At 51.5% G+C, this 13,153-nt stretch overlaps 1 protein-coding gene across 1 annotated transcript in view; it reads right to left on the bottom strand.

Moving 5' to 3' along the window:
* Nucleotides 1–13,153, bottom strand: part of ABCC1 (ATP binding cassette subfamily C member 1) — a 126,145-nt gene that overhangs the window by 50,621 nt on the left and 62,371 nt on the right. Inside the window, exons 8-12 of the mRNA XM_046668550.1 lie at nt 12,153–12,383; nt 11,338–11,515; nt 9,866–10,027; nt 6,620–6,712; nt 4,741–4,944 (exon numbers count right to left, since the gene is read on the bottom strand). Of these exons, the coding sequence (XP_046524506.1) occupies nt 4,741–4,944; nt 6,620–6,712; nt 9,866–10,027; nt 11,338–11,515; nt 12,153–12,383 (868 nt within the window). The remainder of the gene's footprint in view (nt 1–4,740; nt 4,945–6,619; nt 6,713–9,865; nt 10,028–11,337; nt 11,516–12,152; nt 12,384–13,153) is intronic.

The following is a 13,153-nucleotide window of genomic DNA, read 5'->3' as shown; positions in this document are numbered from 1 at the left end:
ACCTACTGTGTACTGGGGAGTGAGGCAGGCTTGGCAACTCTGAGATGTATGGTCTAGAGGGAAACAGGTATCAACCAGGTTCTCACTAGCAGGTGGTCGTGGGAAGAGTGTGGAGATGACTGGGGCTATAGGCAGTAAGGGGCTGGGGTTTGCCATGGCCTTCTGACAGGTGAGGGTCAAGGATATGCATGTAGCCAACTGCAACCAAGGAGACTCCATCCCACAGCTTTGCAAGAACTCCTGGGAAAGGGGGCTTTCTCCCAACAGGGGTTACTGAGATGACAGGATGAACTGTAACTGCGTGGTGAGCACCTGTCTCACAAAGAAACCCCCATGGAGAAAGCAGAGCTCAGAGACGAAGGAGTTATTCCCAGCATTATCTTTGAAGCACCCAGATCCAGCCATACCTGAAACCCCAGCTGAGCTTAAAAATCAGCACTTTCCTAGACTTTCCCATTTTGTGACTCAAAACGCCCCCCCTTTCTTTACTGACTCCAGTTGATTTGAATTAGGCTTCTATCACTTGCAAGACAGTTCCTGATGAATACAGTTTATTCGAGTCTTTTGCTCATTCATTTATTCAGTCATGCCTCTCCATACGCTTACTGAGTGGGCACCATTTGCCAGCCCCCTATGTTCTAGGGCTACAAGCAAAAAAAAAAGACGAGGCCCATGGATGATCTGGTCAGCAGAGAACCACACAACAGATAATGAACACATGGAATGAGAAATATCCCGACAAAAGGAGATACAAGGTAAGGAGAAGGCAAGAAGCTTGCAAATCTTCCAAGACAGAAAACGCTAAATATTGACAGCTGCGTGGGGATGCTATTTTAGGGAGATGCATTAAGTGAAGATGATAAATGCCAGGCTCCATATTCCAGAAAAACAGTCCCATCGATCCTACAGAATGGCAGTGGCTCTGGTCTGAGCCCCCAGGCCTCTGTCTTCCATCACCCCTACCGGCGGGTAAACACTGCCTTATCCTTGAAGGGCAGGAATTCGCCAGTGGAAAGAACATGCGAAAACGTTCCAGGGGGACGGGAGGCCACATACTTTATCCTAATGTAGTCAGATGCTTCGGCATCTCAGCCAGGGCCAAGGTCCTCCGCTGACAGCCAGGTTCATCCGTTTCGTGCCAAACAGCTCAGCAAACTCCGTCTCTGGAAGCCCGTCACCCACCCCGAAACGGAAGGGCAACTTCAAGGTCAAGAAGAGGCAGTCTTGCTCTGAAGCATCTCTCGGTCTTCCTAAGGGAGACCAGGACAGGAGCTGGGAAGGGAAGGGCCAGCACGCCGGGGTGACAAGCTGGGAACTGTAGGTTTGGTCGGAGGACCCCACGGGCAGAGCAAAGGGTTACGGGAAAAGGGTCCCAGATCCTAAGTGTGACGCAGCCCACAGGCTGACCCCTGACCCCTGCTCCTCTGGCTGCAGGTCTTTTCCTATTAAAAAAAAAAAACGCCACTCAAAATGCCCTGGCTTTCTGTATGATTTGCTCTCACTTGCGTAAAAGTAAATAAAAGAGAGACAGAAGTGCAGTGACGTCCGTTACATATAGTTGCTTCGTGCTGGTATACACATGTGCTCTCTCTGGAAACACACACAGCAACGGGTGTGGGGAGGAGAGCTGGGTGCCTGGGGGCAGAGTGGGCACAGAGCCGTGCCTTTCACCGCAGACCAGCGGTTCCCAACAGGGGGACACCTGGCAACGTCAGGAGACACTTCTGATTGTCACATCTGAGGAGGTGGGGCAGAGGTACCACTCGGCACCTAGCGGGTAGAGGCCAGGCATGCTGCTGAACACCTTACGAGGCACAGGTCAGCCCCCAGTAAAAACACAAAGGATTGTTGGGTCCCCAGCGTCAGCAGTGCTGAGGCTGACAAACTCTGTTGCAGACCCTTTGGCAAAGCTTGAGCCATTTTTACCAGGGGAAGGCATGCCTTTCTATTTTTAAAACGGATCCCATGTGCAAAAGAGAATATTTAACAATTATAACAGAGACGATTGAACAGTTTAAAGATAATAATAAAGTAAACAGCCTATATAACTACCACCTCGTCTTATAGTGCTTTTCTTACAAAAATGGCAAGAGTTGTCAGAGACCTGGGAAAGCCAGGGAGCACAGAGTGTGAAAAGAATGAGACGGCAGAACCTTCCAGCCCAGAACGCTGGTGCGCGCGAGCCCAAAGAGATCTTAGGGAACACGGAGTCCCCGAACAGCAAAGAAATGTCACTTCTTGTGCCAACGCCCGTCAACGGACAGTGGTCACCTGGAGGGCTGTTTGAACATAACCCCCTGGGAGAGAACGTCATGGCTGACTGTGGATGTCCAGTGTGGCCGTGGGAGTGGGTGGAGGGCAGGGGAGGGCAGGCGACATCCTTGCGGCGGAACCCCTTGATGTTTCATATGTGAAAACCCAGAGGCAGCGGGTAGAATGACCAGCTCCAGGGCACACTGACCTCACAGTGGAGCGCAGCAGGTGCTCTGACTCTCAGAACATTCCATTCCTCCAGGCCAGAGGTCAGCAAACAGCGGCCCGGAGGCCACACCCGTCTACGCCCGGCCCATGAGCTTAAGAATGGATTTGACATTTTTAAATGACTGAAAACAAATCAAAACAATAGTATTTTCCCACACGCGTCGATCATACAGAATTCAAATCCCAGCGTCTCGAAATACATTTTTACGGGACCACAGCCACACCCATTCATTTCTGTATATCTATGGCTACCCCCGCAGAAGTGGGTAGTTACGACAGAGACCAGATGGCTCAGGATGCTTCAAAGGTGTAGTAGCTGGTCCTTCACGGACAAAGTTTGCTTACTCCTACTTTTTGCTGGTGTTTCCCAAACTGTAAAGGGCACAACAATCGCCTGAGGGGAGACTGCTAAAATTCAGATTCTGTCTCGGCTGGTCCGGAGTGGGGACCTGGGAGTCTGCATTTCTAACAAACCACCAGGGTTTTAACAAGGCCGTCCAGGTGATTTTGACGTGCGCTTAGACTTGCTGCTTCCCATCATATTGCCTTGGGCGCCGAGGTTCAGACTCTATGGGACATTGCGCTGAGCCTAAGAAGACCCCGTGTCAGGAGGAACAGGCTTCAACCAACACTAAAAACGCAGGAGTTCCCGTCAACACACCACCTGCAACTCAGCTGTGATGAAAGCAAGAGGAGCCTAATAGAAAAGCTCCACATTCACGAAAATGCGTGGTTTCGGTTCATCAACACTTCCCACGAGGATACCTATTTGCCAACCTAGCTAAAAAGTAACAGTCGCTATTAGCGCATTAAAAAAAGAATGACACAGTTAATAATACAAAGATGGAAAGAAAAAAACACAGGGGCATGATCTGAAGGCATCCTTAACCTTCGCTCCTACCTGTCGACTCTGCAGGATGGGTTTCTAAAGTCCATCCCGAATTGGGACCCCCCCCTTTGTAAGACAGTGACTCGCCCTGTTGTCTTTAAACTTTTCAAAGTCGGCTGGCCAGGGACGGACCCATTCAAGCACCCCAAGACGTGCAACATTCAGTGTAGACCGTGAGAGCAAAGAACAGGGAGCGTCATAAAAAGCAAGCGGTGAGGGGCCGGCCTGGTGGCAGAGCAGTTAAGTGCGCACATTCCGCTCCGGCGGCCTGGGGTTCGCCGGTTCGGATCCCAGGTGCGGACACAGCAGCGCTTGGCACACCATGCCATGGCAGGCATCCATCATATAAAGTAGAGGAAGATGGGCACGGATGTGAGCTCAGGGCCAGTCTTCCTCAGCAAAAAGAGGAGGATTGGCAGCAGTTAACTCAGGGCTAATCTTCCTCAAAAAAAAAAAAAAAAAGCCAGCAGTGGGAGACCAGGTGTCAACTCTGGCAACTCCACGTGCCGGACAAACTATGCTTCATTAAAACAGACAAAGCGGAGCCGAATGAATGAACTGAGAGGTTACACCAAGTCCAAAAAAGGTCTAGGACACTATATTAGTATGACTCCATTTGAATATATTAAAACATTTTCAAAAATCTCTATATGCATAAACATCTTTTTCTCTGAAAAGATACACAAAACTGTCACTTTGCAGGAGAGGGGTGGACGGAAGGGAGGAAAATAGACTTTTCATTTTATACCTTCCTGCATGGTTTGAATTTTGTTTTTTTCCAGTGAATGACAAACATCTACTGAGCACCCACTGTGTTCTGTTTTAGGCACTGAGGACACAGCAGGAGACAGAAAGGACAAGAGAGCTGCCTTCCAGGAGCTGACAGTCTGGTGGAGAAAGACAGGCAATAAATCAAATGACACAGGAATTTAGAGCATGTTCGGCACTGCCACTCGAAGTGTGGTCCACGCCAATCCGGTTTACAACCAGCCGGCAACAGACAAGTAGCTCACACCATAATGGAGCCCGACTACGGCACCACGCACGCGGTGTGGTTGCGCTGACGTTTTTATCTGAGCACGACTTTTGTCGATGAAGGCAGCAGAGCGTGCCGGTTGACATTCGGAGCAAACCCACTATCTCCAGGTACACCTGTGGGAAACTCTTCCTGAACTGGCCACTGTGAGCCACCCGGGGCTGGAAGCCACTCAGGTCTGCGAATCAAATAAAGGAGGGAGAGGGGGCATTTCTTCAAAGGAGTGGTCCGAGAAGGCCTTGCTGAAAGAGGGCCCTTTTAACAACACTCGGGGATGAAAACAAAACATGAAGCGTGCAGCGATGTGGGCAGGGATAAATCCGGCTTCACTCACCAGGAAAGGTGTGCAGACCCAGGTGAAGGTCCCCACGGCTCCCAGGTAGGCAGACTTCTTCAGCACCTTCAGCTCCTCCTGCCTGATGGCCAGCACCTTGTCCTTGAAGGCCAGCTCCCAGGCGTAAAGCTTCAGCACTTTGATGCCGTTGAGAATTTCATTCATCAGCTTGATCCGATTGTCTTTGCTCTTCATGTGGGCCACCTTCAAAGACAAGAGGGATCAACACGGCCTCCGGGAGCTGGCCCTGGCGCCAGAGCGTCAACTCAACATGCCCATCCATTAAAAATAACCCTGCGATCCCCGGGAACTCTACTCTTGACCCCGAGAGCTCTCCAAAGGGCCCTTCTATCAAGGGGAAAAAAAACCCCACTTCACATCCTTGTAAATGAGATGTTCGAGACTCCTATTAAGTTTAGAATCATGGAATCAGGGCAAGAAAATCCTTCCAGGTGTCCAGAGAACAAGGCAGCACGGGCCCTACTCTGCTCATCCAAACACAAGAGAGATGATGATGACGTTTTTTCCCCCTTGTCTCATTTTCGTCATTGATTTTCAGCCAGTCCATGGTTGCTAAAATAAGGAAATGTTTCTGTACCAGCCGGCATTGGTTCTGACCCCTGGGTGCCCACGCCATACAGCTGTGAAATACTGCCAAGACCTTCAGCATTTTCCACGTGTCAGGCACCTTTCCGAGCATTTCACCTGCATTGCATCATTCAATGCTCACAAGAACCCTATCATTAAGCGCTGTGAGCGTTCCTGGGTCGTAGATAAGGACGCTATAAGCAACAGGGGTGGAAGCCAGTGACTGATGCTGCTTTGGAGGTGGGCCGCTCAACAGGACGAAACGTGACTCGGCCCCAAGCCTTCCTGGGTTACCCTCCCGTCACCCCAACGGGCCCCTGTCCTGGAACTCAGCTCTCCTCCGGCATCATCAGTGCGGCCAAGTGCTCTCACTTGAGACACCACAGGCTCATCATAAATAGCCATCAACAGGGGAACAGAGAAATAAACTCGGCCCATCTCTGCTACAGACCATTAGGCACCAGTTCAAGAGAATGAAGTCAGCCCATATGGCACGCCACAGAAAGATCCCCGAGGCATGGTGTCAAATGACAAAATCACGCTGCCCAACAGGCCCATTTGCGTAAAAACATGTACGGTAATAAGACCACAAAAACACACATACCCACACCAGACCTAAATATATAGTCAATCAGATCTCTATATAAACACACAGAAAGTTCTAGAAGGATTCACCTCAATGTCTTCACTGTGGTTGAGAGGACAGGGGAGGGAACATCCCCTTTAAATCTATACTTTTGTATTATCTGAATCTTTTTATCACGAGAAGGCACTCCACTCTGTTACGTGGGTGCTTAAAAACTTCAGAAATACAAGCTGTCTCTGAAAATAGTTTAACAGTGCGCCTGGCATAGGGTAAGAGCTTAAAAGAAAAAAAAAAAGAAGGGCTAATCTTTACTCAACTCTTGAAAACACACACGCATAAAAATAAATAATAATAAATTCCATGGGAAACAAAGACTTTCTCAGAGGCTGAGAGTCGTGATTTTAGTCACAGGCCCACGACGTCTAACTATTTCAGGAACTCTCAACCTTGGCCGCCCATTGTCATCACCTCCTAGGAAGGAAGCATTAAAAAATCCTGATGCCCAGGCCCCTCCCACATTGTGTGACTCAGAATCCCAGGAATGGGACCCGGGCATCAGCATTTGGTACATCTCCCCAGGTGGTTCTAACAGGTGGGCAAAGCTGCGAAGCCCACGGTGTGAGCAGAAAGAACTCGGCTAAGACGCAAGTGGAAAGACCTCAGGCAAAGCGCCCAGGTGGCGCCCTGCAGAGTCAGACCCCCTACCTGGTACGTCTTGGTCTTCATGGCCATCACAGCATTGACGGGAACCATGAGGATCATCACAGCCACCCCGGCCAGGACCGAGGGCCCCAGGTTCTATGGAAGAAAGAGAACGAAGGCTTTAACACAGGGCTTCGCGGGCTGAGCCGCCCCAGGACCACGCTGCTGAGCACAATCTGGAAAGTCACGTTACCTTTACCCAGCCATGGGCTGTTAAGAATTTTCAAATTTATTCCTGAGCATCTCTGGGGGTCCCAGAACCCCTTGAGAATGTCAAGTTCACGATCCCATATTCAAAACCCTTGGGCCCAGGCGAGTGTTGCAAATCTGAACTTTAGATTTTCAGAAGGTAATAAGGTATTGAGCGGAAAATAATGGACACAGCTGGGGTGGCTGTGTATCTTGTTTGAAGGCCTGCTGACAAACGGCCCTGGGCTGGTGTCTGCGAGCTTGGATTTTGGGACGGTTCCCACTGTTCTCAGGACAGAGAAGAGGGGCTTCTCGTGCCTCACCTGTTTGTACAAACAATACACTCCACGCAGAACATCCCTTTGTCCTTCTGGGCGTCTGGACGTGTGATGTGTGCCAGGCAGAGGCTGCCTATGGGACCAGCCCCCAGTAAAAACCCTGGGCGCAGAGTCTTCACTGAGCTTTCCCACCTGGCAACACTTCCCACGTGTTGTCACAATGTGTTGCTGGGGAATTAAGCGCATCCCGTGTGACTCCATTGGGAAAGGACTCTTGGAAGCTTGTATTTGGTTTCCCCCAAACTCCGCCCCCTACACCTCTACCTTCTGCTAATCTTGCTGTGACAAATTATAGCCCTCGGTGGTCACAAATCCTCAGCCTGGCGTGGTCTTGGGGCCCCCTGAACAGGTGTATAAGCCGTACACTGTTACACCCCCAGCAGGGCCTGGCCCAGCACTCCATGACCAAACGTACTGATTTTTCAGCAGCAAAATAGAAATCTGCACAGCGAGAGGGATGGATAACCGGAGTCTGAGATTCCCATCAGTTCAGGTCAGATTTTACCACCAAACGCGTTAAGAAAAACTGTCAGTTTTCAGAGCTTTTTGCTTTGGGGATTTGTAGATAAGAGGCTGCAGGCTGGTTCTATTATCCTATTTGCAGTTAAGGAAACTAGAGCTCAGAGAGGTGAAGGGGCCAAGACAAGATACGGATCTACACCTTTCAACTTCCAAGTTACACAAACAGAGAGAGAACTCAGCTCGTGCGCCTGTACTCAGCTGAAACATCCTCACGGAACTACAGGGTAACGTGACTTTTCTCCCCTTAGGCATTCAGGAAAACAGGCATCAGGTCCCTTCCAAGTCCCTCGAGGGCTCCAGTCCTAGTTCCAGAAAAATGCTGCTGACACTCCAAACGGTCCAATTTGCAGATGAGGACACAGGGCGTAGAGATAGTAAGTAACAAGGTGACAGGGCTGGTAATGCAAGAGCAGGACGGGAACCCAGGTAGTCAGATTCCAGAGCCCATATAGTCACCCACTGTCCTAGACCATATTTTTGATGGTGGAACAGAGACATCCTATTTTTGGTCTAAACCAGTGGGTCCCAACCAGGGAGGAACTTCTCCCCCACCCCAGGGACATCTGGCAATGTCTGGAGACATCTAGGGTGTCACCACTGGAGGAGTGCAGAGGTGTTATGCTACTGGCATCTAGTGCGTGGGGGCCACGGATGCTGGTAAACATCCTACGATGCACAGGACAGCCCCTCCCAGAGAACGACCCACCCCAGATGTCAGGAGTGCCGAGGGTGAGCAACACTCATTTAAAACAAAGCAATTTCTCAGTGGTTCAGAAACCAACCCTGAAGGCAATTCTCAAAAGAAGTGTTCCAAAAATATTTTATTCATGGCAGCACTTTTGGGGGACGTGGATACCCCAAGATGTCTGCCTGCAAAGACATGCATTTTGTTATTAAAATTCTGAGGGATTTTCCCCTAAATTTCATTATTAGGAACACTTTATCATCATTCACCTTTCTGCTCAGCAAATACGCAAAAAATGCAAACTACAGTCAAATGGACTGACAATATGTTGTGTGCCTTATTATTATGCACCAGCCCTACTGGGGCTGCACTCACAGGCTATGACAAGACGCTGGGAGCCCGTGAGCAGCTAATACGCCTCCCGGTGAGGAGGGGGTGGTACACTGAGCAAGCCGAAACTATTCCAGAAGGTAAATTCAGATGGGTTTCTATACTAAAGTTATTAGGATTCAAAAAAGGAGGAAGTCCACCTGAGAGGGAAAACAATCGTGGAAGTGGCAGCTGCCACACCCTTGAAGGAGGGGTGGGGTTTCATCAGGAGGGAGGGGAAGGAAGGCAAGGCACTTGCAAAGGCTCAAAGGTGGGAAAGAATAAGGACGTGTTGGGCTATGAGCGTCCTTTCTCAGCCTCCCCTGTGGAGGAGCTGTCAATCACACCTCCACTTCCTCCCCAAGGAGGGTGGGCATATGACCCAGCCTGGCCAATCAGAGAACCCTGCCTCCTGCTTCACAGTGATTGGTTCAGGGACATGAATAGGACTGTGCCAGGCCAATCAGAATGCTCCCTAGAATGGTGGCTGAGGCAAAGAGGAAAAGCACTGTATCCTCTTTTCTTTGGCATCTCTATCCATAACAATGATATAAACCCAAAGCTATGAAAGCCATTTGGGGAAATCCCACTGACAATCAAGTCAACTCAGAGCAAAAGCAGGGTCAAGAAATGATGAAAGAGCACGAGACTGAGTCTTTCCACCAGGGCTTGAACTCCTGGATCCATCCATGCCTGAAGTTAGATCCTTGGACTTTTCCATTACATACGCCCACAAAATTTCCTTTATTTGCTTAGACTATTTTAAGATGGATTTCTATCCCTGGGGACCAAAAGAATCTTGACCAACAGAATCAGGAAGTAGTGAATAAATGAGATTGCTTAGCATTTGGGAGGATACAGCGGGAGAAATATGGTGTGTCTGTTGGAGGGTCGTTAATTACATTCACCATCCAGAAAAGACCAATGCAAATAAATTCCATGCCACCAAGAGAACATAAACCCAACAGCTGAGGAAAGGAATAAAACATCCAAGAACTGACAGGCTAGAAAATAAAACGTGAACGACAGCAAGAAGTACCAGCAAGCTACAGTTGTTCTTATCAGGGACGCCCACGCCCTCACCCCCGCTGCCCACACATGGAGGTCCCTCCCCAGGCGTGGCGGGGACCGACGTCAAACACACACCAGCCACAGGAGGTAGAGAGCGAGGATGACTTGCAGAGGGGCTGACCAGACCATGTTAAGGTACGTGGCCAGGTCCATGAACCTCTGGGCATCCACAGACATGAGGTTGACGATCTCCCCGACGGTGGAGGACTTTCTGGCTGAATTGGTGATCACCAGGGCCTGTGGGACCAAGGAGAGGGAAAGAGGGTGAGTGGGTGGTGACAAGCCCCGGGCCCTCCCTCCAGGCCCATGTGGAGGATGGAACTGCTCACGAGGGGCAAGGCCACTGCTCTTCTCCCCTCCCCTGCCGCCTTATCTGCCTTCCCAGCCCGTCTGGCTGATCACAAAGGCCCCACCCTTATCAACGGCACTCACGGCCTGCACATCCTGAGCTCTTCAACAGTGAAGGGACCTCAGAGCCCCCAGACCAGGGCTCCGCACATGGCAGTGAGCACACACATCCCCCGGGGAGTGTTACAATGCAGATTCTGATTCAGCAGGTCTGGGGGGGGGGAGTCTGGGACTCTGCATTTCAAACAAGCTCCCACGTGATGCTGACACACTGGTCCCCAGATCACGATGAAGGACCGAGATCCAGGCCAGGGTTTTTCAACCTGGGCATTACTGACAGTTGAGGCTGGATAATTCTTTGTGGGGCTGTCCTGTGCCCTGTACGATGTTTAGCAGCATCCCTGGTCTCTACCCTCTAGATGCCCCCATATTCCCAGGTAGGACAACCGCAGATGTCTCTAGACATCGCCACACATCCCCTGGAGGGACAAATTCACCTGGTTCTCCAACACGGTTTCACGCTCTTAGCTGGGGAATTTTAGAAACACTGATGCCCGGGCCCCACCCTCAGAGATCCTGATTTCGTTGGTCGGGGGTGTGGCCCAGGCCTTGGGAGTTTCTGAAGCTCTCCAGGGGAGTCTAACTTGCAAAGGGGGCTGAGGACCAATGACATCGTCCCCGGCTATCTGCTACAGTCTCTTCCCAACCCATGGTGCCCAACTGATGTCCTTGGCCCGGAGGCTAAGAAATCAAGGGACCGAGGAGGGAACGCAGCTCCTTCAAAGCTGGATGAGCACCAAGGCCGGCTACCGACTCTCTCACCCAGGAGCGCACCATCCGCTCGGTCCAAATGGAGACTGACAACAAGCTGCAACGCTGAATATTAACAGCAGAGCGAGGATTTAAATCTGGATTTCCCCAAATCAAGGGCCACCAATCTACCTAAGAAACTCAGTTATCCGCAGCCGACCTGGGGGCTCAGACACCCTACACACCCACCCTTGAAATCAGAAAAAGGTCTATGCCCGAGGGTCCCGCCTTGCCATCCTTGGTCATCGGGACCAGCCTCCTCCGGCTGCTCCGGAAGCCGGGCTAGACGGACGTCCCCACGGTGGCCCGGGAGTGCCTGAGCCCCGCAGATGCCGAGGCTGGAGGCGCCGGCACGCCGGGCCAGGCGCCTGCCGCGCGGCCACACCCACCTTGCGGTAGACAGCCCCGATGACGGCAGTCTTGACCCGCATGCCGCTCACGAAGCAGATGTGGAAGTACTGGTGTAGCACGAGCGTCTGCAGGCAGGCGCTGATGAACAGCAGGGCCGTATAGAAGTAGCCCTGCCAGTCGGGGGCCTGCTGGTCGTTCACGAAGTTGATGAGCAGCCTGCAAAGGGCAAGCGCCGAGGCCGGAGTGGGCAACCGCGACCCCACGTGCGGGGAAAGCCCTTCGGTCTCAGCACGTCAACCTTCCCAACCAAGCCCGGCGGGCCGGCCTTAGTCCTTCCTGGAAGGCCACACCCACGGGGTGACCTGCCCGTGCCAGCTGCCACACCACTCACGATGGCACCTCTGCCATCGGCTCGCACCGGCCGCTCCGCTCATCACCTGGGGCTCACCCGAGGTGACAAAATAGAAACGAAAGGGACAGAGGGAGGGAGGGGAAGAGGACAAATGTGTGGCCCCAGAGAGAGAGGAGAGGAGCGAGGGGACCTCCTTTCTGACTAGCTGGTTTCAGGTCGCAATTTTCACGCGACCTGGCATGTTTTTTTGCTCCTGCTTTCCCAAAACCATCCTCTGTCTTCCCCCGTCTGGCTTCAGGGGAGCTGGGAGGTTCCTGTCGCTTGCAACCAAAGCGACCTTAATTAAAAGGGTATGAAAGCAAAGTAGGTAGAGCCGGGGAGACGCGGCCGTAAGCCCCCGGAGCACGCCCCACGACCCTCAGGGAGAGGTCCGGAGGACCCCAGTGACAGGGCAAACCCAGGCTGCGTGGAGGGGCCCCACTGGGCGGGAAGAGGTCTTACTTCAAGATCTCCGGGCCGGCGAACATCATCAGGTCGTGGAGGGCCTTGAATAAGAAGCTCATGAGGAAGTAGGGCCCGAAGGTCTTGTACAGCACCTTAAACAGCGACGGGTCCCGCTCCTTCGCGGGGGACTTGACGATCAAAGCTTCGGCCTCCTCGTTCACATCCACCTTGGAGCTCCCTTTCGGCCGGGCCGGATCCTTGGAGGAATAGACGACCTTCACCGGCTGCCTGGGACACAGGAGCAGGGAGCACTTGTGGGGTCTGCGGGAGACTCAGCTCACTGGCCACAGGAGGGGGCCGGAGAACGCCACCGCCCCCTACCCAGGGAGGCCGGGCCGAAGAAAACCAGTCACTGACGAGATGTAACTTAGCATGGAAGTTACGAACACGGACTCAAGATCTTGGCCCGGCCGCTGGCTAGCTGTGTGACTTTGGGCAAATCCCTTTACCTCTCTATGCCTCAGTTTCCTCACCTGTAAGATGGGGATAAAAACAGAACCCGCCTCTCGAGGCTGCTGTGAAAATTAAATGAGTTCATACAGGTGAAGGGCACAGGAAAGGGTCAGCCCCAAACGACTGACAGATTCAACCCAATCTCTACCAGAATCCCAGCTGGCTTCTCTGTAGAAACTGACAAGCCAATTCTAAAATTTACATGGAAATGCAGGGGACCCAGAATAGTCAATCAAAATAATCCTGAAAAAAGAAAAACGTCACCAGGGGTTCACACTTGGTGATTTCAAAATTCACATGAAAACAATCGTAATCAAGACAGGCATAAAGAAAGGCACGTCTAGATCATGGAACGAATTAAGAATCCAGAAAAAGGCCCAAACGATTTTCGACAAGGGGGTCAAGACCATTCAATGGGAAAAGAACAGTCTTTTTCAATAAATGGTGCCGGGAAACTAGATAGTGACACGCCAAAGAATGAAGCTGAATGCTTATTTCACACCAGATACAAAAATTAACTCAAAATGGATCACAGGCCTAAATGG

Source organism: Equus quagga, chromosome 7, assembly GCF_021613505.1.
Source record: "Equus quagga isolate Etosha38 chromosome 7, UCLA_HA_Equagga_1.0, whole genome shotgun sequence".
Classification (NCBI taxonomy): domain Eukaryota; kingdom Metazoa; phylum Chordata; class Mammalia; order Perissodactyla; family Equidae; genus Equus; species Equus quagga.
Note: the sequence above shows the minus strand (reverse complement) of the source record. Positions and strands in the feature narration are given on the sequence as shown.